This window comes from Heliangelus exortis, chromosome 3 (assembly GCF_036169615.1).
Source record: "Heliangelus exortis chromosome 3, bHelExo1.hap1, whole genome shotgun sequence".
Classification (NCBI taxonomy): Eukaryota; Metazoa; Chordata; class Aves; order Apodiformes; family Trochilidae; genus Heliangelus; species Heliangelus exortis.
Window position 1 is genome coordinate 33,567,670 of NC_092424.1, and position 24,774 is coordinate 33,592,443.

The window sequence follows — 24,774 nt, forward strand, 5'->3', positions numbered from 1 at the left end:
ACAGACTTTGCCCTGTTTAAACCACTGGTCTTTATTTGCATTCTAGCTCTGCTTTTCCTGGCATTTTTGGTTTGTTTTTTTTTATTTATTTATTTATTTTATTTTATTTTCCCAAGAACACGGCTTACTTTTCACCCTTTAGGCTGTCCTTGTGCTGTTTGTATGGGGTGCTGATTTATTCTCCATCTTGTTCCCCACGTGAGGTGATGTCTTTCAAACACGGAGTGACAAAAGCTCTCCAGGGAAGCGCATCACCACCCCACTGACTCCACCTTTGAGCAGCTGGGTGTCACAGGCAGATGCCGTCTCCTTGAGCTCCACGTCACCCTGGCCAGCAGGAGCCAGCAGGGAGAAGATCAGCTGTGTTCTACAGGAATCAAAGCCTTAGGTGCGTTATTAACACGCACCCAGAGGCCAGGCCAGGCCAGGAGCTGAGGAGCCCTGCCCGCCTCAGCACGGCTCCATCGCAATTTGACGTTGACCCAAAGCCCTCCCTCTTCCCCAGATCTCTGCAGGGCTGTGTGGGGCCACCACCCCTCCACTGCCGGACCCTTCCCTGCGGGGCACGGCCCGCAGCCTGGCCGGCGTGGATGAGGGGTCCCCCCGAGGGCTCCCCAGCACCATGGCCCCTCCCCACGCTCTACCCAACAGCCCCGGCTGGGCCGCGCTCTCCCAGGCTCGCTCGGCGGATACCGAGGGCAGGAAGAGCCGGGGCAGCACGGCTGTGCCCGGGAAGCGGGGTCTCTCAGGTGCCCACCGCATTGGTGCTAGCCCCGACCCCCTGGGCGGCCCGGCCCGGCCCGGTGGGTCCCTCCGACCCATCCGGCGGTTCTGCTGGGAGCCTCCCCCAGCCAGGGGGCGCTCTGGGAAAGGGAGAGGAGGGGGGCGGTGCAGCGACTGCCTCGTGAGGTCACTTCCGCCGGAGCGGGGAGGCGGGGGAGGAAGGCTTCGTCCACGCGACCCCGGGGCGCAGGCGCGGAAGGGGCGGGGCGGGGCTGCAGGGCGCATGCGCCGCGGCCGCCAACCGTGCGGGCGAGGACGGGAGCCTGGAGAAGGGGGGGGAGGCGGCGGCGGCGGCGCTCGCGCTCCGGGCGCCCGACCCCGCCCCTCGCGGCCCGCGCGCCGCGCCGCGTGACCCCGCTCCTGCCACCCTCTTCCCGCCGCCCACCGCCGCCCCCTCGGGGCGACCACCGAGAGCCGGGGGCGGGGAATGCGGCGGCAGCCGCCGCCTCCCCCCGCCGCTGCGGGCCTGCCGGCGGCGGCGGCGGGGGGCAGCCGGGCCTCCCGTTGAGGGGCGCCGAGCGCTCCCGCAGCGGTCTCCGAGCGGCGCCCGGCCCGCCCCGCCCGCCTCCCCGAGCGGGCCGGGCCCGGCGGCACCATGCAGGCGCAGCCGCTGCTCTACGAGTTCTTCAGCGAGGAGAACGCGCCCAAGTGGCGGGGGCTGCTGGTGCCCGCTCTCAAGAAGGTGAGGGGGGAGCGGGGATCTCCGCCCCGGCGGGCAGGGCTGCATGAGCGGGGGGGTTCGGCCCAGCGCCTGTAGCGGCGACCCGGCCGCGGCGCAGAGTGGGCCGCGGCCGGCGCGGCGCCTCACCTCGTCTCGGTCGAACCGAGGCAGCGGGGCCGGCTGGCACTCCCCGCGCTCCGGAAGTGGTTTCGGGGTTCGGCGGGGTTCGGTGTTTGCCACCCTGCCTCGGCGGGTGCCGCGCAAAACAGGGCCCGGCGCCGTCGGCGGCCGCGGGAACGGCGCTGGGGCGATGGTCTGGAAGACGCGTCCGTGTAGATGGAAGCTGGTTAGTGGGAATGGGAGTCCCGGCCCCCAAGTACTGCTGCGGGTTGCTGCTGGGCTCCTGGAGCCTCCAGAAGGGACAAGGCTTGCTTTCCTGGGCATACACTTTGAGGTCTACAACACAGAGCAGTTTCATCCAGTTCTTGGAAGTCTTCTTGCTTGTCTCATTAGAAACTGCTGAGATTTTGGTTAATTAGTGTTCGGGCTTAATGACTTTTAGTTTAGCTCCTCTTAGGTTAAAGGCCTTTTTGCTGAGAATGGTTCAGTAGGACAAACAAGTCTTGCTTCCTCGGGATAGTGAAGCTTGTGCCTGTGGTGTGCAACTAAAGTTATTTGGAAAAGTTGGTGAGGGCTTCTCTAACACTTCTGCAGCCGGAGCCCAGAAAGCAGATGTTTGAGAAACAAGAGGCTTCTGACACTGCTGCATGAACTGGCTTCAGACTGCAGAACTTGATGCTTTTTAGTCATACACAGCAATGCTTTATGAGTCTGTCTAGTTACAGTGATTAACTGCTACTTTTGCGTAAAAGACTTCCTCCTAGGGCTTGTTCAACTATTGCATCCTCCAGTATGGATTGAAAGTCTGTGAAGTGTTGCAGTTGTACTCGTTTAGTATTTCTTCCAAATTTCCTCTTGCAATGTATTCCCTTGCTTTCCTGGGCATGCACTTTGAGGTCTACAACACAGAGCAGTTTCATCCAGTTCTTGGAAGTCTTCTTGCTTGTCTCACCCATAGATGTACTGTTAATGTCTTATCCCTGATCAGTAGTCACTTCTTTGAAACTGTACTTCTGCACCAACTGTACAACTCGCTGCTTCTTGCAAGCACTTGGACAGCCATCTGACTGGTGCCTGCTTGGAAACTGGAGCTACCCAAGGTCTCAGAGGGAGCTCGTCCTTTGGATGATGGATTATTCCATGGTATAACAGAGGTTTGTCAGACGGAGTGGCGCTCGCTGGTAACCACTGGAGGATGTAGAAGTGAGGATTCAAGGCAAGTATGAGCTAAGACTTTGGAACTGCTTGCTGCATCTGAAGTGCAAGATACCTTCCCAATGGACAAGCTACTCGTGGAGTCACCCTTCATTAAGGATACTTGCTGAAGCAGTTGGATAAATTCCTTGGGGGATGGGGGGGGAAAGAATTCTGGAGTCTGAAGTCAACAGAGAAGGCCAGTGATGACAAGGACGACAAACTGACCCACGAGGTATAGTTGTCTTGGTTTTGCTGTGCAGTCCTCTGGTTCTTACTGTGGATAAAGTGGTGGAAGGAGTGAGATGGAGTTAGTCGCAAAGATTTCACACTCGAAACTGTCTGTCAGGTTTAAAATCTTTTAACCTCAGTTCTTCTTGACATCATCACCTGTTTCTTATCTTCTCTTGGGCTGTTGCCCCTGTGCTGCAGAATCAGTCTTCTGCTGCTTACTATTGCTGTCCCTGCAAAGGTAGAAATCAAGAGTCTGTCCATATTCTCACTTGTTTGACTGAACAGCCAAATACTTGAGTTACAGGAAAAGTAAATGTCAGATGAAAATACTAAATTATTATCTTAATGGCCTCTTCATTAATGGAGAAACCAAATGGGGTGTTTTACTAACTTACATAAGTAGTGTTGGCTAGGGTGCTTGGCCCTGATAAAGGCCCCGTAAAGTAATGAACCTGCCGTAGGTGGCAGTTAAAACCCTGAACATTGAAGCATATTTGCTTGGATCATCTGTCATTGTTCACAAGACAGGTGTGATACTTCAGCATTTCAGCCAGAGGGATGGAGACAATGACCCCTTGCTCGGCTAGCCAAAAATCTGAGCTGTACCTGGAGGCCAGCAGGTGGGACTAGTGAAATAGAGAACGTGGCAAGATAAGCCCATGAGGCCAAAGGGCAGAACTGTCCTGAAGGCAAATGGGTGCCAACTGGTTTTGTCTGCTGTATTGCCAGAGCATGCTATCTCAGTAGGAGTCAGGCTATCTGAAACTCGTGTGCATCCTGTCCTTACCAGAGGAGAGCCTTTCCTTCATTTCCCAAATTAGCTGACCAGGTGCTGACATTCAGTCTCAGGTAGTGACAGCAAGCTGCTTTCTGAACACCACCTTGAAACCAGACAGATGCACAAACAGGGTTGTGATGTTTTCTTGCATATCTGGAAGTAAGACTTAATAGTTTGGGAAAACCTCTGTTGAATGAGTATCTATAGGGAGGAGAGTGTCATTTAATTTAATACCATTAAAGTATATATACCAGGATGGAGTGTTTGCAGCTGTTGGGGAAAGCTTCCACATATGGACTGAATCATTAAAATGCTATTGCCCTTTTGTAACTGTGAGTTGGCTTGTAATACAGAGCTCAAACGTACAGCCTCAGAATCACTTTCTTAAAATATAGGTATTTTTGCATCATTGCAAATTGCTTTCTTTTTTCCAATGAGTTATTTTATTTTATTCTTTTAATTATTATCTTAAAATCAAACAACAAAGCCAAGAATATGTGGTAAGAATAAATATCTTCCTGCATCATTGAATTCTTAGGACAGCCTGCCTTGTATTTCATTAAACATGAACCTTAACAGTGGAACTGTATTTGCATTGAACAGCTGCATTTGCAAAAAGCAGCTCTTGTACTGTTCAGTTCATAATGTAATCCCTTTTCTTCCAATTCTCCTTCAGATGCTGTCAAGATAGACTCCAGTGCACTCAATTAGGAAGAAAATTTTGTGTGCTGAGATCTTTCTCTGCCCGGTCATGGTTATTTTGAAGCAGCAGAAAAGGAGTGTTGCAGAGATCCTTGTTTGCTGATGAAAGATGGTAATCATGATGATGAGGTACAAGAAAAGGAAGTATAGAATAGCAGCTGGTGTCTGAAATTGTAGTTGCAGAGATGAACAGAAGGTGAGATGCTGGGACTGAAGGCAGAGGATGAAACACCAGAGCTCTTAGCTGGCTGGAGATGGAGATGCGTGGCTTTTAGTACACCTTGGAAAAAGGACTCAGAAGGGAGACCTGCAAAGTGATGCCTCTTCCAACATTAGTGTTCCTTTGATAGTGAATTATACACTCTACTCTGGTCATAACCTTTTGATAGCTTTTCCTAGATATCATGTGGCTTCATCCTGCCTGTGTAACAATTTTTTAAATGCTGTCAGTTTCTCTGCATGCCTATGACTTGGCCTTTTTCCTGATATACTGTTTTTTACAGTAGAAAGCAATTCATCCTTTCTGATTGCTATCTCAAGCAATTCAGTGATTGATAAAAACGAAAGAACTTTCTCTTGCTGAATTCTTGCATACTTCAAGTTGTTTTGAATCAGCTCGGTGATTAGCAAGGGGTGATGTTGGAAATTGTTGTGGTCAAAATTATTGTACTGTTGTGGCTTGACAGCTGAGGGGAAGTTGCTTCCTTAGTTAAGGAGAGTGTTCCAGGTAGTCCATGTATTGTCTTGTCAGTCTTCTGCACCTTTCTTTCGTGGAGCAAAAGAGATGGGACAAACTGCTTCATTGACTAAGGAGTGCTTAGGAAGCTGTGGCTAGCAAAGATGTTTCTTCTTGAGTTGAAATTACCTAGTTCTTCAAGTCCATGACAGTCCAGTTGCCACTTGCTGCTCATAATGGCACTTCCTATTCTTGACACTTCTTCACTGCAGTTTTGGAACATCCTTGGTTTCTGATCACTTCGGGTTCTCTGTTGGATATGGTGGATAAAGACTTGAATTGTCAGAGAATCTGTTCTTTTTTGTGAGGTTTTTTTTTTCATGTGCTCACTGGTGCAATATAATAATAATACTGCTGCCTTGGTGCATCAAGAGAAACGTTAGCCAAAACCTGAGTCTTGTGGCCTCAGTGAATTGCTGCTGAACTGTGGATCAAAGACACTTGTATTAGCTTTAATTTAGTGGATTTGTAATTTATCAAGATAACAAAACATGGGCAGGGTTGCCAAATATCAGATAGAGATGTACAAGAACAGAGGAAAACTTTATGGAGTGCTTGCACTATGAGAACATTCATCCATGCAAGCTGTACATGAAATATTTCATCCTGGAGTGTTTTAGTGATAAGCAGTTGTTTGTCAGTGGTTTTGTAGTCATTGAGGGAAGATTAACAAAAGATATGTTGAGTAAAAATAAGGATTGTAAATAAGGGTAGTAAAGACTTTCAAAGTTACTGAAGTGAAGAAAGTTCTTTCTCCTCTGGAGAAGAACGTGCTCTGTGGCCAAGTAATTTTTACTAATAATCTGCTGAATAAACTGTGTTTGTGAATGTTTAGAAAAAGTTTAGAAAAATGCTTATAATCAGGAAAATTTAATCCTCTCTGATTGTGCTTTGGAAGACAGCTTGGCCTGTTGTCTCATTATGGCTTCTTCCATTTTATTATCAAAACGCTGTGGTAGATATGATGTTTTTTTCCTTTAGGTGCTTTCTTACAAGCACTTCAGCTGCCACTGAGGAAGACTGGCAGCGTGGCAGTACCTGTACTCAGCAGTGTAGTGCAGTTGTTCTTTAGTGGGCGCTGGTTTTTTAATTCATACTGTGACTTCCAGCCAGAATCCCAGTAGATGGGTAGTCTTGCCCAGATACGACAAAATTATCTCTAGCCAACAGCAGATGCTTAGTTTTTCTTTTATTTGTTTGTTGGTTGGTTTGGGTTTTTTTGTTGGTTTTTTTTATGTAGCTTTAGAATAATTTTCCTTCTGTTGTATACTTTTCTGGAGCTGCTTCTGATGAGACATTTTCGGCAGCCTTTTACATTCTGATGATGTGTTTTCGGCAGCCTTTTACACATAGGATTTTTCTTGTGTGTTCTGTATTTAGCAGAACAACTGAGAACTGCGATTGCATTGATTGTATTGATTGTCAATTTGTGAACATTACACTGGTGTTTTTGTGTAATGTGAAGTTGCTTTGGAAAGTTTTTTTTTATCCTAAGCTTTTTCAGTTTTATGACCTATGAAAGTCAGGGTTTTCCTCCTGTCTACTGAAAACCACTGCTAAGAAAGTGTGGTTTAGTATCAGTCAGGTTGTTAAATTCACTGTGTGACTCTTTCTTACCTGTTATCAAACACCTCTTTGTAGTATAAAGCGAGCTGCTGAGTGTGAGGACTCCAGATTGGGTTCTTGAACAGCACAGGAGTTGTTGTGTTGGACCACTTGGAGACCAAGCCTCTGTGTAAGCTGAAGTCATTCAATCTTCAGTCCTTCAGCTGTATCTTGCATCTGGGTTTAGTCTAGGCCCCTGTTGCTTCCCATGAAGCTTGTGGGAGTGCTTGTATTCTAATTTATTACATAGAGTTTGAAAGGAATGGTTTGAGAAAGGTTTATATAAAATAAGTTGCTAAGGGGTTATAAAGTAAGATCAGATATTATTTTTGTATTCATAAAGCACTTTTTTTTAGTTGGTTTCATTGACTTTTTCTGACAGTTTAGATTTATGGTTGCCTAATTATTAAGCTGTTGCCATTCCTTACTTTTGTTGATTTTAAGGGAAAGGACGGGGGGAAGGGGAAAAAAAGCTCTGTGAATTTTCTTAAGCAAACACTGCTTGTCTCTGGTTGTGTTATTAAACGGAGCATGAAAAGCTGTTCAAGAAGTGCTGGCTTTGCTTATCTCCAAATAAAGAGAATCCTGGTTGTTTCCCCTTCGAGAATTAAAAAAGATTGAGAAGATTGAGCATTGAAAAAACATTCAGAGGAGCTGATTGAAAGTAGAGCCATGGAGGCAGGGATTTGTAGCTGATGTAGATTGTATTTGCCCATTAGAATTTGTTGGTGTGTTCTGAAGCAGTGAAGTTTTTGTGAAAAGATCTTGAGCTGTTCTTTTAATAAGTTCTCTTATCATAAGATAGACGTTTTGGTGAGTGTGTAGGAGGGAAGGGATGGGTTCTGTCATTATTTAAGGGAAGGGTTAAATGTTTAGATAAGAATCTTACCTAAACATCAATACATTTCATTAACCTGTTTTCATCATGTCTATTCCTTATATAGGGCTGTAGAGGATCTTGTGGGATTCAAAACATACTCCTACTTTTCAAGAGTGATAAGACAGGGTGGCCATTTTTTTTTTTTTTTAATTTAAAATCTGAGCTGACTTTATGAGAAAGATGGAAACCCCCTGGTAACTTGATGATCCTTTTTGAAACTGGTCACATGACTCTGTATGCTAACAGATGTTCTTATTTCTTCTCTTAGTGAATCTTGCATCTTTCTAAGTCTTGCATCATGTTTTAGATAATGAACTTCTCGGGACTTACTTTTAAATGAGTACCCTGAAATAATGCTGTTGAATTCTGTCTGAGCCTCTAGGTACTTTAGGTAATGCAGATACAAAATTACACACTTCTGTGATAATTGTATACCAAGTTATTCTGTAATTTTCCTTGGTAGTCTAGTTGTTTTCTTACTTTTGCTTTTATGACTTTGAACTCTAAATGGTACTAAATCTCACTTAAGTACCAGTGAAGCTTATTTATTTACCTGTGCTAGGTAGGTAATACACTGGCAAGCCAATGGCACCTCATGGTGTTTTCATCTGCCAAGTGGGTGTTCTGCTAAAGTGCCACAGGATGATGGCCTTGGAGAGGAATGGTGTAATAGCCCCTCAAACATAAATGCTTAGGAAGAATGTTTGCAACTTGATCTCCTTAACTAGGAGTAGGTTATCATTGTTGGCTGTGTTTGAGGTCACAGCCTGAGGTGGTATTTTTGTTTGTTCTTACTCCTAGAGACTCTGTGTTACAGAAAGAGTTGTGATGAGGCTATTTATGTCTGCCAATCTGTTTTCTAAGCAAAGGAGAAAATAGAGCTGTTCTTCATCACTCTGGTTTATCATGTTCTGTATTTTTGCTGTCAGGTTGACTTGGTAATTTAACACTTCTCAAAATACAGTGTACTAGAGTATACTGTAGAGAGAATGTAATACACACTTGTTCAGTTCTGCTTTAAAAAAAAAACCCAAAACATTAGAAGGCAGTATCTTCCAGGCAGCTCAGATCAGCTCTAATCTTTAAGACAATACTTCTGTAATTTCTGGTGTTAAGGTATTCCAAGCTGGTACAGTATTTCAGATGTCAGTGTTTGAATTGTAAATAATGCTTGGGACTGCTGGGCGTGCTGTTACTCGGGTACCTCCACAAACACATTCTGTAGCTGGGCATGGTGAAGTTCTTAGGAAAAATGAAACTGTAGGAATAACCAAATCAGTTGTGTTAGCTAGTCAAATGGAGAGAAGCTTTCCTGTTCTATTTTTGCCAGAGTGCTTTTAAGTGAAAAAAGCAGTAACTGCTGGAGATGTTTCTTAAGACCTGCTGCATAAGGGTATGCAATCTGCAAGAAACTAAACACATGACCTAGCATATTTAAATCTTAACAGCAGCTAAATGAGTACCAGGACTATGCCCAGACATGAAGTTTTCAAACTAATGAGTGCCTTAGCAGGCAAGTGGATTTCTGTTTGAGGCTGTTGTGTATTTGAACTTCAAAACATTTAATTCTTACTATAACTGCAAACAGGAATAAAAACTCGGGTGTGAAATTAAATAATTATGGCACCATTATTTGAATATGGACATGGGTTTAATATTTGGATGAGACAGGTTGTTGGGTTTTTGTTTAAGGTGGTAAAGCTCTTGCATTAGTGATTGAGAGAACTGGAGGCATTTTGACTTGTGTGCAGTGGAATGGGAAAATGATGAAATTGGGGCTTGAAAGATGCGTTGCGAAAGTCAGCAGTCAGCTTGTTCTGGCATAATGTTTGCCATCAGTGTAGCACTGCGATGAAACCACCTCTCTGTTTAAGCTCTGAAGCACTGAGCTTTGCATGCCTGAAAATTTAGCTGGGTAAAACTGCTATTTTGTGAGCTGCTGAAGTGCAAAGGAAAACTGTCTCAGAAGTTAAATGAGTGTCTGGAAAAATAATGGGAGGAGCAATGAGGATCGTGCCTCAGTGGATTTACACCAGTGAGAATTTACAGACACGACATGAAAGGAAGTGTATGGGGACCAAACTTGCAAAACCTCTGAACTGCCACTTACTGCCAGGACAGCACTGTGACCTTTTTTGAAGTATTTTTTACTCTAGATGGGGACATCTTTTTGAAAAATCAGTATGGAAACAAACTCCTAAGCCAGTATTATTTTTTAAGGGCTAATGGAGAATGGATTAAACAATTTGAAGTCTAACTAATGCTGAAATTGTTGCTTCTTACAGTGTTGTCTTCATGAAAGATGTTTTGAATTTCATAATTATTGATTGATTGGTGAGCAACAGGCTGTGAAATGGAGAAAAACCCATGTCTAAAATGTCTCAGACAAACAGTGGTTTAAACGTTAACAGAGAATTATAAATATATGCAGAGATTTTTAGCATTTTTCCTAATTGCACTGCTAAGCACTGTTATTATTTAACGGTTTTCTTGACATTAAACATCACTTAAAACAATTTGAGGACGTTTGACATTTGAGATTTGTAATTCTGTCGGGTATAGATGATTGTTTCACTCATGTTTATCTGGTGTGCCTTAATAGAACTACATTTTGGTTTGGATTTTTCTGAGCTGTGTGGCTCTTTTTTTTTTTTTAAAGTGAGGTATTTGTTTTGGGAAGTAGCAAAACTCAAAGCTTGACTTCTTCTATTTTCTATAGGTTCAGGTGCAAGTCCATCCTAAACTTTCCTCTACTGAAGATGCATTACAGTATGTGGAGGAGTTAATTCTCCAATTGTTAAATATGTTGTGCCAAGCCCAACCAAGAAGTTTTCTGGATGTAGAGGTATCAAGAATAATTATTGCAAATATGTAATAATTTTAATTGTTACATGAAAAGTTAATATATTAATCATTTCACAATTTAAAAGGGAAAGCAGTAATTATGTATCTTTATGTGGCTGAACCTTCTGCATAGTCTGCTGAGTTACTTAATTTTTCTGTCATTTTAATTTGTTGTTCAATGGACAATAAAACTGTCTCTTAACTGTATTAGCGTTTAATTGATGGTGAGTGTAACTTGTGTACATAAAGATGACTGGTTCCTTTCAGAAGACCTTTCCCCAGTGATACTGCATGCAAACTGTAGCTGCTTAGTCTGGGGCTCTCTACTGCTCTTTCAGCCTGGTGGTTTAGGCTGGTATACCCTCTTCCTGCTGAAAATCTGAACAAAAATAGTTCACTCATATTCTCAGAATGAGTTGAGGAACTTCTTTCCCCTATATAGAAATCTTTTATCTTAAATTTGCCTTTTCAGAGACCCAATTTTTTTTTTTTTTTTTGCTCAGACAAGAAGCTTGCTGTTTGAGAAGTGGGCTTGATTTGAGAGGAGTTTCTCTGTTTGAGGAATAAGTTAGGCTAAATGAGTTAAGCTTCTAAGCCCATGAGTATCCTTGTAGCCCTTTCTGCTTAACCATGATTTGAAGACTTCAGTGCCAAGCTACACACTCCATGTGCAGTGTACCTGTTGGTTTCCAGTACCTGGGGGCTGTGCCTGTGCCAGGTTATGTAACAAGACAAGATGCAACTTCCTTATGTTCTGAAGACGATGAACTAAGGAAAAAAAAAAAGGAAAAAAAAAACCCAACCCTATTAAAACAAAAAAACCAAAACAAAAGAAAAAACCCAAACAAAACAGGTAGCTGTCTCTTGAGATCAAGATTCATGAATTTAATCCTTACTCTTCTCTTTTGAATACTGTCACCTCTAATGGTGTTCCAGTGTCCCCTTTAATGACTGGCCTGTTTTGCAACATGATTCTGGTCTGGCAGCTCAAGAGACAAGAGGTTTGTGGAAGATTATTTAATGCTGTGTTTTAAACAATGCTAACAAAAAACTTGACACACAGTGTTGCATTACAGGTCTTACAACTGTGAAGTCAGGATGAGAAATGCAAGAATTAGAGATGATCAAGCAACCTCAATTTACCCCCTTTGTGTTTATGCATAATGATGCTGTCTTTAATTATATGAACACACACATTTGTTTTTCCCCCAGGACACCTTCATTGTTCAATCAGCAAGCTGGACTGTGTTAGTGGCATTAGGTAGTGAATGGGGTTTTGTTTTTGTTTTGGTTTTTTTTGTAGGATCTCTACTTTTCCTTTGCAGAACTGTTGAGGGGAAAAAAAAGAAAAGCCTGGGCTCTGCCAAGTTTGGTGTTGCCTTTATAGAATTGTATTATCCCAGATTTTTGTCAAAGTTTTTGTTTGCATACCTTCTCCTGTAGTAGCTCTTTTTAAGTAGTCATTAACATCATCTTCCTCATTACATGGTTGCTCAAATGCGGATCATGTTTACGTGGGAGTGCACTTGCAACCAAAATGGTCAGTGGGAGCTGTGGTCTGAAAAAATAAAATATTAAGTTACTTAGGAAATTAGATTTCTAGCATCTTTGCCAACCAAGACTAGCAAAAATGATGATACTTTTGAGCCTTCAGAGATCAGTGTGTGAGTTCCAGCAGGAAAGCTGTTCAGTGCATGGGAGTGTGCGGGTGTCCTCATAGGCACCCTGACTGCTGGAAGAAACAGGGGCATATATGGTCCAGCTGTAGGCTGTGAAAAGTTTCAAAATATGTGGGTACTGTTGGACATTATCTTTTCCTATTATGTTTATTGCCATCAGAGCAGTTTGCAGGTGTACAATCTGGACCATGTGCTGATGGGTAAAGGTAGAACAGGGAACTCGTATCATCTCAGTGACCATTCTGAATAGGGAATAAAGTACTGGGATAAAATGTTACGTATTTAAATGCTGAATTATCAGACACGGGCACAAGGGGAGCAAATTGTGCCTGCAATGACAACTCAATTCTCGCATTTCTCAAATTTTGAGCACTAGATATTCTATGTTAATGATACTCTGATGGAGCCTTATGAATGTATTGAGCAGCATGTACCAAAATGATAAAATTTGCGCATGTTGTACAACCTTTATAGTTGAAATACTAACATTAACAAACATTTCTTTGTTAAGTAATGGAAAGCAATTTGCTAATGTAGTGATATTGCTGAACTTGTTCAGATAATGCATTTACCCTCTAGTCCTGTTTTTGTTTTTTTTAAGGATCGTGTTCAAAAAAGTTTTCCCCATCCTATTGATAAGTGGGCAATAGCTGATGCCCAGTCTGCTATTGAGAAGAGGAAACGAAGAAATCCCTTGTCTCTCCCAGTAGAAAAAATCCATCCTTTACTAAAGGTAAGCAATGATGTAATCATGCTTCTAGAATGCAATTACAAATTGCCAACTTTGTTTTGTGCAATGCCTGTGTGCTGCCTGGATTGCAAACAAAAAAGGAGTAAGAATATCTGTGTATGTTATATAGTTTTATTTTTAAGTGTTTCAGTTCAGATAATTGTATTCATTACTTTTCACTTAAAAGTTAATTCTTTGTTGGACAAGCAAAGGCAACAACTCATTTGCTATGAATTTGATTGTTCATGTTTCATTTTGCATGGCTAATAAACACTTAAGAATCTTCTGGAAATAGCCCTGAATGGTAAAGTGAGGTTTTTTTGACAGTGGTTTGCTGTTGTCACTTTCACAGTTAATAGAGCAGCACCTGCAATGACATTGTTTCTTCCCTAGACGTACTGACTACTGTGTTTCTATTACTAAAATAGACTGAGTATGGGGTGAATGAGTAGGTTCTTAGACTTGCTGGTTTTAGTTGTAACCTGTTGTGTAACCTGTCATTTTTTTTTTAATTCCAGGAAGTTCTAGGCTATAAAATTGACCATCAAGTGTCTGTTTACATAGTGGCAGTATTAGAGTACATTTCTGCAGACATCTTAAAATTGGTTGGGAATTATGTGCGGAATATAAGACATTATGAGATTACAAAACAAGATATCAAAGTTGCAATGTGTGCTGATAAGGTAAGCCTAACTCTTCTTCCTCTTCTTACCGGGAGTTTTTTGAGAGGATAATGTCTATTTCTTATTGAATACATGTAGTGTTTTACCTTTGAAAGAAGAAATTATTGGCAAAAAATATAGTTCCACTAATAGAGCAAAGCTTCCAAAAAACTAATTGACCTTAAAAAAGCCGTTGCTTTTTCTTATTAATAGTTAAGTCAAAGCATCCTGGTCTGTGTTAATCAGTGTCTTGGGTTGGGATGCTTGTGTTTCAATAAACACCTTTGTCTCATTCCTGCTTGCTTTTTTTCATCCTACTTTTTCTACCTTTCTTTACTTAAGGTGTCTTGTGAAGTCTTGAAGGGTCAAGTATTTCTCTGTCACAATAGTAGTCCTGGTCACTCTTTGTTTTGATCATATGTTCCTGGGCAGGGTTTGAATGTGTATGTTTGAATATTTGTCATAGAATAACAGCAGGAACAAGTGCTTCTTTCTGTCCTGGGAAAGGTGATGAGCAGAAGAGCTGTAATGAAGTTAATTTGGGAACTTCTATTGCATTACACTGGAGGAACTGCTTGATAGATACAGGCTCTAGTTAGTGCCTCAACAGAACAAGCCATTCGAAGGTTCTCCCAGTGTGTTTTCTTTCCAGTTGCCTGCAGAGACTTCATAATATATTATGATCATACCCATAAGAGTTTCTGCTTGTTTTTTGAAACAAAACAACCAGAACAGTCTTTTGGCCCTGTGTGCAATTTTTTATTTTCTCAAGCACTTTCATACCTGCTTATGTGCTGACCATCCATCTGGAAAATTTTGCCTTGTCTGCAAAAGTCAGACTCCATTAAAATGCAAGCTGCTTTTCTCCTACTATCTTCTTATGCTTCTAATTGCTCTAAATTAAATATCAGGGATATAGTTACTTTGTGGATTTCATAGTAGTGAGATATGCACCTCATTAATTCAGCCTGGAATCTTCTAGCTCAAGTATGCACTAGAACTTTGTGAGGAAGAATTACAAATGTTTGGGCCTCTTAAATACCTGCATTATTCCATGTAATTTCTGACAGTAGTGACCCTATAATGTCCCATTCCACAGAATTAAGATTCTCCTTATAAGCCGAGTTCCATGTACATTCACTGGCTTTGAAAGATGAATCATCTTGTGTTCTTAGAGCTTCAGAAGAAATCCGTCTTAATGCAAAATGTCCATTGTTCTGCTTTCAGAGAAGCTTAGGACCAGGGTGTGTAGCCAGGGAGACTCACTAGGAGAAAGAAAGAACCTGCTGAGTGCCCATTTCCCTCCTCACTAGACATGTATATTTTTGAGGAGTGTTAGGACAAGACATGAGTGAAGAATGATTGCTCTTAGGTGTCTGATGAAGCTACCAGACCATCTCTTAAACTTAAAAATCCCCAAGTATTCTGCTGCAGAATACTTTGTCTACTGCCAGTAGTCAGCAGCCTGGATAACCAGCACATCTTCTGGGGAAGCAGCTGTAACATCTTTTAAATAAAGATTTCTCCTGTAAATACCAGGGTAAATGACATGTTTGTTGTGGCTCATTCAGAAGTTTAGTTCTTGATCTTCAGGTGTATAATTATTTTGAAAAACAGTTTTTCAGCCTGTTTTCTGCCATGTTAAGAACTCTAGTTCACATTTCATGTGTTAGCCTTTTCTCCTGTGGTTGTCAGAGGCGTGTTTGCAGTTTTGCTTCTGCAGTTTTCAGCTCTGTCTTTTCAGTGATTGACAGGCTTCACTTCCATCTGTTTGGTAGGGAGGCTGTTAAGCTGCACTCAAGTTCTCATTTATTTTGAAACTCTTGGTGGCTTCCCGAAAGAGGTGTGGCTCTGGGTGGATGTGTTCATAAATACTGTCCCATCTGCCTGTCTCAGGACAAAGTAATCTTGTACGTTGAACTATGCTTTACAGTGGCTTATTAAGATTTGCTACATCATTGTAAATTGTTTGTGGACCCTCTTTAGATTTTCTTTCTGCTAAAGATATTTCAAATTAGGATGCCTTTCACTAATTTGCGTACAACTTAGTTAACTTACCTTTAAGATGTTCTTTGACTATCATGGAAATGACCCAAAGTATGCTATCTGTTTGACACTTGCTAAGTCATTGTAATGATTCCTGGCCACGTTTGAAGAAATGTTCAGTGATCTGCTTTTCTTAAAGTTCAAATTATTAATTATTTGTGTTTGCTAAGCCTTGCTTGGATATGACTGGGAACTCTGGTAGTCAGAGGTTTCAGGGTCCTTCTGTCTATGTAGTTTTTGCAATGTGACTGCCCCCCCCCCTTCCTGAAGCTGGTGCCTCCCTTTTAGGGTCTGTTTTAATAAGAGAACTCAGGAGTTGATAAGGACAGGAACCAGGCCATGTACAGTGTGTGGGCAGGACAGTATTCATCACAGAGTACAGAGTTCCGAGCATGACCGAGAGTGACTTCCTGTTAAAACTGAAGCTCGAAAGCCAAAATGCATACTCTTTGACTTCAGGTTATGTATCTTCAGAAGCACAGATTATGTATGGCTAATTCAGCATAATAGAATACAGTTAAATGTGTCTGTGTATTTCATAGACCTCTTAACATTGTAATTGATTTTGGGACCACATTCTTGGAGAGATGCCGGGTTTGGTCTAAATGACTGAGAAGTCTTTTGATGTCTGCAAATAAATGACTTGCAGATTTATAACAGTGAATATTGCTTTTGTAATGCTCAACCAATTTTAGAATGATCAGTCTGATTTCATGGCAATAATAGGTCTCCTTTACTGGTAACTTATTGGTAGCTCTTGAAAAGTTGTTCTTATTTTGTGGATTTCCTCCTCTTTGCTACCTAGGTGTTAATGGATATGTTCCATCAAGATGTGGAAGATTTAAGTGCACTAACTTTATCAGATGAGGAACCCTCCACCTCAGGGGAGCAAACCTATTATGACCTAGTGAAGTCATTTATGGCAGAGGTTCGACAATATATAAGGGAACTAAATCTCATTATCAGAGTTTTTAGAGAGCCATATGCCTCCAACTCCAAACTGTTTTCATCTCATGTAAGTACTGTGCAAACCACAAAAAAACCCCAACCCTACTCTAGTATCTCTAAATCTAGATGAAAACTTCCAAAACTGAGGTATTGTCCAATTAAACATCTCTATAGTAGAGGAATCGCTTGTCTTGAGTTCTGAAATGGAAATAGTAAAGGAGCACTTGTAGGGAAGGACTGGTTTTGGAGAACTGTGAGGAAAAAACACTTTAATATATTTACTTGCAGGCCTGTCGCTGTTATTCTTTATCATGTTTCAATAACTGTAAATTTTTTAATATTCGTACATAGCCATAGCCATCAGTGTAAAAAATTCTATGATATTATATAAATTGAAAATACGTATAATAAAATATATTCTAATATCCTGTTTAAGGAAGTGCTTGACTTTTTTATCATAACAGTAGCTCTGCACATAACATTCTTCCTCTTAGAAGTTGTGTCCAGTTCGCTGTTGATTTTTGTATTCTTCTGTTACTTTTTGTAGGATGTGGAAAATATATTTAGTCGTATATCGGACATCCACGAACTTAGTGTGAAGTTATTGGGTCATATAGAAGACACTGTTGAAATGACAGATGAAGGTAGTCCTCATCCACTAGTAGGCAGCTGTTTTGAAGACATGGCTGAGGTAAGAAAAATTGGTTTGTTTGTTTTGGGGTTTTTTGCCAGTAAGGTATATTTTAATGACTTGCACTTAGATGCGAAGTGCATCTCTGTTTTAGCTGCCTTTGTTTAGGTCAAGATCTCTTCTTCTAGCACCACCATGGTGAACAGACTGCCCATTTTTGAGAGTGTATTTTCCTTTCTAGTCTCTAAACCTCTGTTTTTATAGGGCTTTTTAAATGATGGCATTTATGGGGGAGGGAGGAGCGAAGCCAACCACCTCTGACTAGATTTTGACAGAAATTGAGGTATTCTGTAAATTGGCTGTAGACCAGGTTTGCTGTGGAAAGACAAAGTGGAACCAGGGCTTCTTTGCCATCATCCTGAGAAGGTGAGGTGACCAAAGGCTCATCTGACATGTCTTGTTTCCCCAGCGTGCATGTGCTCCTGTACGGATAGGAGGATCTGGGAGTCTGTGCACAGTTGCAGAGCTGTCATGTGACTGAAATTAGTGACATGGCAGCAAGGGTTGCATGAATACAGGCACCCAAGATGGATAGGTAGGGAAGATGTGACCAGAAGCCTTACCGAAAGCTTATCTCCAATACATGGAGCTCTGTTTCAGGGTGAATTATGAGGTGGTTGAATGCTTATGGATAAGAATCAGAGGAGGAGGCCCCCGAAGAGCATCTTGTGGTGAAGCTTTATCTAAAGCAAAGACTGCCCAATTGACTAGTGCCCAAACCCCTTAAACAAGTAGGAGTGAGTCGTCATCTTATTACAGGCCCTGGTTCTCTTGGGATAATAACCTTGCTGGCATCTGTTGGGTGGACAACTTACTGTCATTCAAGGAATCCAAAAGATTTCTGGAGGACTCTGGGGACAGATTGGTGTGGCATATGCTGATGGGCCAACTAAGAAAGATGCTACATTTGATCTCATTTCATGAACAAGGAAGAAGTGACAGGAACATTGTAGCTAATGGCAGGCTTGGCTGTAGATGGTAGATGATGTGGTAGATTTCAAGGTGCTGAGAGAAGTGCAGGAGATAAGCAGACTGAAGACCCTGGATTTTGGGAGTGTAGATTTAGCTGGCTCAGTGTATTGGGAGGCAGATCACATTGGTGGCTGCCTTGAGGGTAGAAAGAGCTCAGGAGAGGTGGTTTATTTTCAAAAGAAGTATGTTCAGCTCACAAGGAATACGCATTGCCAGTCCCTAAGAAATTGTAGATATAGCCAGAGGCAAGTTAAAGCACAGTGTGGAGTTCCCTGTTTAACCATAGTCTGGCCCTTCACTGTAAGGACAATATTTTGGTGCTGGAGTGTGTGTCCAGATAAGAGCCATGAAGATGGCTCGTGAAGGGTCTAGAGTACAAGTACGGTGAGGAGCAGCTAAGGGAACTGGGATGGGTTAGTTGAGAGAAAAGGAGACACAGAGGAAACCTTGTTACTTCCAACAAGTACCTGAAAGGAGGTTATAACAAGGTGGAAGCTGGTCTGTTTTCCCAAGCAGCAAGTGATAAGAGAAAATGGCCTCAAATTGTGCCAGAGGAGGTTAAGATTGGATACTAGGAAATTTTTTTTCACTCTAAGGATTATCAAACACTGGAACAGGCTGCCAGGGAAGTGATTAAGTCACTGTCCCTGGGGGTATTTAGAAGACTTGGTGCTTAAGGTCATATCTAGTGGTAGACTTGGTAGTACTGGATTCATGGTTGGATCTGATGATCTTAAGAGTCTTTTCCAACTTTAATTACTCTTTTTTTCAAAAAGAAACAAAGGCTTCCTAGAAGGAATGTAGAAACATTGGCTAGGCAGGTAGAAATGGTATTAAGAGGGCTGCAGCTCAGCCAGAGTTAAATTTTGTGAGGAATGTGCAGCAAAGCAAGAAGCATTTGTATAGGTAAAATAGCATGAAAAATAAGGTGGTAGAAAACACTGCTATCTTGCTCATGGGTAAGAGACCCTGTGCTGGAGGACATGGAGTGGACTGAGGTACCAGTCCTTTTGCTTGGTCTTCACCAGCAAGATGTGCTTCCAGGCTTCCCAGTTAGGTCTGCTTCCTGTGATTAAGGGAGAGAGAGGTGAAAGCCAAAGATAAATTAGAGACTGTTGATGTAAGGTACTTGTATGGAAGTCTATGGGGCAGGACAGGGTGCTAAGGCAAGGCCACTGCCTGAAAATTCTTGGTATTTAGTGGTGAGCTGTAAAAACATCTCCAGTGCCTGGAGATTGAGTGTTACATCCAAAAAAAGACTCATGAGAGAGGATCCTGCAGAGCAGAAGATGGTCAGTCTGTTGATCCCTGAGAAGCTTTGTAGATCTTTCTAGAATTCATGTCCAGTCTTTTGAAGGAGTAGGAAGTGATTGGCAACAGCCAGTGGAGATTCCCAAAGTAAAACTGTACCTGACCAACTTGACTGCATTCTAAGAAGAGGTGGCAGTCTCCATGGACAAATGAAAGATGAGTTAATATCCCTTATCTGAAGTTAAGCAAGGCCTTCAGCACAATCTCTGATAGTATCCTTGTAGACTACTTGGTGAGCTGTAGACTAGCTACTTGAATTACAGTGTGAGTGGGAAATTGGCTGGGCTGGCAGGCCTGAAGGCCTGTTTATAAACAGTACAAAGTCTACCAGTGGTTGGTGGCATTCCCCTCAGGCTTTGATACTGGGTTTCTTAGTGTTTAATGTCTTCATTAGTGTTGTGGGAGAAGGTGTGCCTCATCAGGTTGATAGGTGATGACAAACTGTGGGGTGGATGCAGGGCTCCTTCCTGGGGGGCTGGAGAAAGGGACCTACAGGAGCTTCATGGGGCTGAGAAAAAGTAAACAAAGTTTCTGCACCTGGGACCAAACAAGCCCATGCACTGACCCTGCTGCCTAGATGAGGACTAGCACTGCTCAATAGGGCTTGGAGATCCTCAGGAATCATCAGTGAATGCTACCTGCCTACTGGGTTGTTAATGAGGCCCTGAGCAGCCTCAGCTTTGACTCTGGATTTGACTTCAGCCCTAAGGTGGGTCACTGCTTTGAACGGGGAATTAGACCAGTTGACCTCCAGAGATTTCTTCCAGACTGGATTATTCCATGAGCCTGTGTGAGTAGAAATATTGATCCTTCCTGTTGGTGTTTTGGAAAAAGGATGCAGAAAAGTCTTTCCTATGTAGAGTATATATTTTCTTTAAGAATTATGAAGCTTAGCTATTGAATCAGTTTTGTAAAATTATTCTGTATTTCTTCTTAGGAATTAGCATTTGATCCATATGAATCGTATGCACAAGATATTTTGCGACCTGGTTTTCACGATCATTTTCTAAGTCAATTGTCAAAGCCAGGAGCAGCATTTTATTTACAGGTAACTTTCTAATAAGTAAGCCATACTATTGATATTGCAATTTGAATTACATTGTATTGTTGCTTCAACATATTCATAATTTTAAGACTGAAACTTATTTTGTTTCTAGTCAATAGGTGAAGGCTTTAAAGAAGCTGTTCAGTATGTTCTACCCCGACTGCTCCTTGCCCCTGTTTACCACTGTCTTCATTATTTTGAACTTCTAAAAGTAAGAACATTGTATGAATCTGATTGTTTCTTTGTAACTCTCAGTGCTGAATACCAGAGCTTTGTGTTGTTAGGTGTAAAACCTTTTCTAGAATGTGAAAAACAAAAATGCTTTGAGAGAAAAGATTTCATTTCAGACTTTTTATTTTCATAAAACTTTCAGTGTTCTTGCAATGCTTGTCCCATGGTGTTTATGAAGGTGATTTCCTCCTTCAGAGGGAAGGCTTGGTTGATACATACATGTCTTAGGCTTTTTGTAATGCCACCTCACTTTTTTAGAGTAACAGTAGGAAGTCTATAAACTCAGAAGGGATATAGTGTTCCACACTTAATTACTTGGGGAAATTTGTATCAGAAGTAAAAAAAACCAACCAAACAAAAAACCAAACCAAGCCAAAACAACAACAACAAAAATCAATAACCCAAAACAAAACCTCTGCGCTTCTGAAGAATCTGGGTGGGGTTTTTTTGAATGTTTAATTGATTATTTTGAGATAATACAGTAGTTAAGTCATCTTTTGAGTCTGTGTCTACAGTTTTACCACTGTTTTTACAGATTTAGATCTACAGCTTTGGCACATAGCTCATCTTGTATAACTTGCTTTTTTGACTTTTGGAACGTGTGCTTCATCTGTTTATCTAGCTTATTGGTTTGGTCTGACTTTTCAGACATGTTTAACATATTAAGTGTTTTCTTTCATAAAAGTCCACCGAAAGGGAGCTATGATACAGTTTGTCTGCATTTTGTATGATAAATACCTGCACACATGTAAGGTTTCTCTTCTCAGGCTTTTTTCACACAGTCTAAATATGCAGTACAGGCTTTGCATACTTTCATGTGAACATGGTATTGTCTTTACACAGTAGACAAAGCATGAAGGATTAATGTTGCCTGGCACACACACACACATCCTGTCTTGTTTCTTGCCTTTGGTAAGTTTAGGGGGGGGAAGAGGGCACATGTGCTTATGGAAAAAGGGAGCAGCTCATGTCTACCTTTTTTAGAGCAAACTGGAGTCTTAAGCTAAGCCCACCTTCAAAAAGGCATGAATCTTTTTGCAACTCCTGATCTATGCTTTGTGTAAAGATGGTCTTTTCTCATTCATGCTTTAGAGACACCCCCTCCCCCCCCCCCCTCCCCCCCCCCCCCGTGTAAATCTGATACTTTTACATTGGATTTTGTTCTCTATATGATAACCTTCCAGGTTTTCTTCCTGCTGTGTTGTTCATCTCATTTTAGTGACACATTTGTCTCTGTGCTCTGTCAAATGTGATACATACAATAGGCAGTGAAGGGCAATAGGACCACATCAAGAAGTTCTTCCACAAGTTCTTGTGGAAGTAGCTTCATCTGTCAATTAGTCATACATGTGCACAGGGCATATGAATCCCTCCCTCAAGTAGTCTCTGCTAGCAATAACATTTTCTTTCTTGTATCAGGAATCTTGAAATAGATTCCAGCTTGGTTATACTTAAAAGTGGCCTGGAGAAGGGTATTTGCTACAAAAGGGTATTGGTGGAACTATTTAGCTGTAGAATCCTGGTAATTTTACTAATGCAAGGTTGTATTGAATTCTTCTGTATGTTAAGAGACATGACTTAGTGATTGCAGGCATACCTATGAATAAACAAAAATCCTGTGAAAATGGATCTCATAGTATGAAGAGACAAAATGTTGGCAAAGTAGTATGTTTTTAACACTGTATTTCTCTTTAATATAGATGTACTTAAGGATAAGAGGGTTAGCATTTTTCTTTGAGCTATGTTGTGTAATCTTGCATACTTTGAAGTTATCTATTTAAAATACATCTCAAAGTTACCTTCTAACTATGCAGACTACAGAAAAAATAGATTTCTGTCCGCTGATGGTTATCCTATTTAGAAACTAAAGCCCTCCTAAAGACTGGCAGGACACCAGGAATGCACAAATACATATTCTATTTTTAGCTCAAGCTCTGTGCTGTAACTTTGTTGGAAAATGAGCATATGATTAAGGGCTGTGTTTTCCTTCAACCAGCCTGAAAATACCTGAACTTCTACATAAGAAACTAACTGTATGAAATAAACTTTTAAATTAACTTGGGTGCTGTTTCAGATGCTGCAAGCTTGTGTGTGTGTGTGTGTGATTCTCTTTCCTTTCTTTGGGTAAATAGAAGGTTACTTTAAAATGCTTTATTTCCAAGTTGGAATGGCTCAAAGTGTGTATAAACAATACCTAGATAAAATAAGATGTTCTGGAAAAGAGGAGAGACAGATTTTTTTTTAACATATTATTTTTCTCTAAAACAAAACACACACTCCCATGATTTAAGAATGGAATCTTCTTGTCTCTTTGCAAATATTTTTTAATTGTAATTCAGCCTATAATGATCTTAACTTCTCAGGATGCTTTCATTTAGCAGCAGCTTCTAGTGTGTTTCATTTATTTTTTCAAACTTTGTTCTTAGATAATAAGTAACTTGCCAGTCTTTACTGACTGGCAATTCAGCTCAATTAGAAATGCTCTTCAGTTAAACTTTTGTTGTCTTCTTCTTTCACTATGCTAATGTAACTTGTCAAACCAGAATTATTTTTTTGAGGTCTTCCAAGATAAGAAACCACCCTTTTCCCAGTCTGATGGTATTTGATCTGTTACATGGTTCTGGAGAAGGCACACGGTGGTGAAATGTTAGTAATTTGGGACTGGATTATCTTTGTATATGTATCTTTGTATGGTTGATCCTGTAAGTCTCTTGCTGTGTAACACATCCCAAACTATTTTGAGCTTTGACTTCACTGTGGTTCTCTGCATTGTTTCAGGCAGGCTCAAGATCCAGAGCTTAAAAAAATTAATGAAGTTGTTTTGCGATCCCATATGTAACTGCTGTAACCCAGCCCAGTGTGGAGAATCAATTAAGAGAGTCTTAATTGTTCAACTTTAGCAGTCTGCAAAGTTTTTACAGTATCTGCAATTATAGATCATTGTCTGCATTGCCTGTATTGAGTACAGGCACTGTAATTAGCAGGTTTTAGTTTCATACTTGACTCTTTATCTCCTTCCATTAGTATTAAAAATGGAAAATCACAGATTCACACTAGCTACTAATTATTTTAAGCAAGTATTTACTCAGTGTCAGCAAAGAATTTTATTTTCCAAGATGACTTTGGGGTGCTTCTTTCCACAGTATTTTGCATGTTCAGTTCTGTTTTGAAACTGAAGTAAAAGCAGAAGTATCACTGGTTTACATATATTTGTATACGTAACTGCAGATGAGGATGACTTTTTTTTACATCCACTGGAGATGATATGCAGTTTTATGTCTCTGTGAGAGATGAAGGCCTATCTGCTGGAGGAAATGTAGCTTTACCAAACTGTTGCTAATGTGTGATGAGAACTGCAAAGCGTGTTTGGATGTATCTTGGGAGAAAAAGCTGGGGTGGTGGAAAAATTGATCTCAAGTCTAAGAAGAGATTTTCTAGAATATGGCAGTAGGTGCAAAATGTAGGCAACTTCTTCTTGTGGTTTAACTGTGAAAACATTACAACTACAGTGCTGTAGACAGAAGTTGGAGATGACACAGGCAGGTAAATGAGGCTCTGTGTTGATTTCTTGTGTGGTTTTATTGACAACATTTCTCTTGGTTTTCACATTTGAATGCTGGTGGGTTTATACTTTTAAGTTAGCTGTGTGTCTGCAAGCCAAGGGGAAAATGATAGGGGAAAATAAAACTTTGTCACGTGTGCATGTACGCACTTTTTCCACAAACTTGTTTACTGTTAATCTAACTAAATGAGTTGTATTCAATTGGAAAAATTATTCAGAATTTATTTAATTTTTTTCTTTCTAGCTGCTGTACTCATTGATGGATTTCCCATGTGTCTATCACAGATAGATATGTGTACATACATATAATTTACTATGAATTATGGTCATGTCCTCTGTTACGGAGTTGTGATGGGGCCG

The 24,774-nt window shown here is 41.2% G+C and overlaps 1 protein-coding gene across 6 annotated transcripts in view; it reads left to right on the forward strand.

Annotated features, from left to right (window-relative positions):
* Positions 1–992: 992 nt before the first annotated feature.
* The window catches only part of SOS1 (SOS Ras/Rac guanine nucleotide exchange factor 1), a 53,790-nt gene continuing 30,008 nt past the window's right edge, over positions 993–24,774 (forward strand). For 2 of the 6 annotated variants that reach the window (XM_071740025.1, XM_071740020.1), the window contains exons 1-8: positions 993–1,465; positions 10,413–10,538; positions 12,818–12,949; positions 13,465–13,629; positions 16,460–16,669; positions 17,150–17,293; positions 20,514–20,624; positions 20,734–20,832. In XM_071740025.1, coding sequence (XP_071596126.1) covers positions 1,379–1,465; positions 10,413–10,538; positions 12,818–12,949; positions 13,465–13,629; positions 16,460–16,669; positions 17,150–17,293; positions 20,514–20,624; positions 20,734–20,832 — 1,074 coding nt within the window. In that variant the 5' untranslated portion in view covers positions 993–1,378. Of the gene's footprint in view, positions 1,466–4,473; positions 4,669–10,412; positions 10,539–11,473; positions 11,539–12,817; positions 12,950–13,464; positions 13,630–16,459; positions 16,670–17,149; positions 17,294–20,513; positions 20,625–20,733; positions 20,833–24,774 lie in introns of those variants that run through there. The other 4 variants (XM_071740019.1, XM_071740022.1, XM_071740021.1 and 1 more) reach the window with 4 other exon arrangements.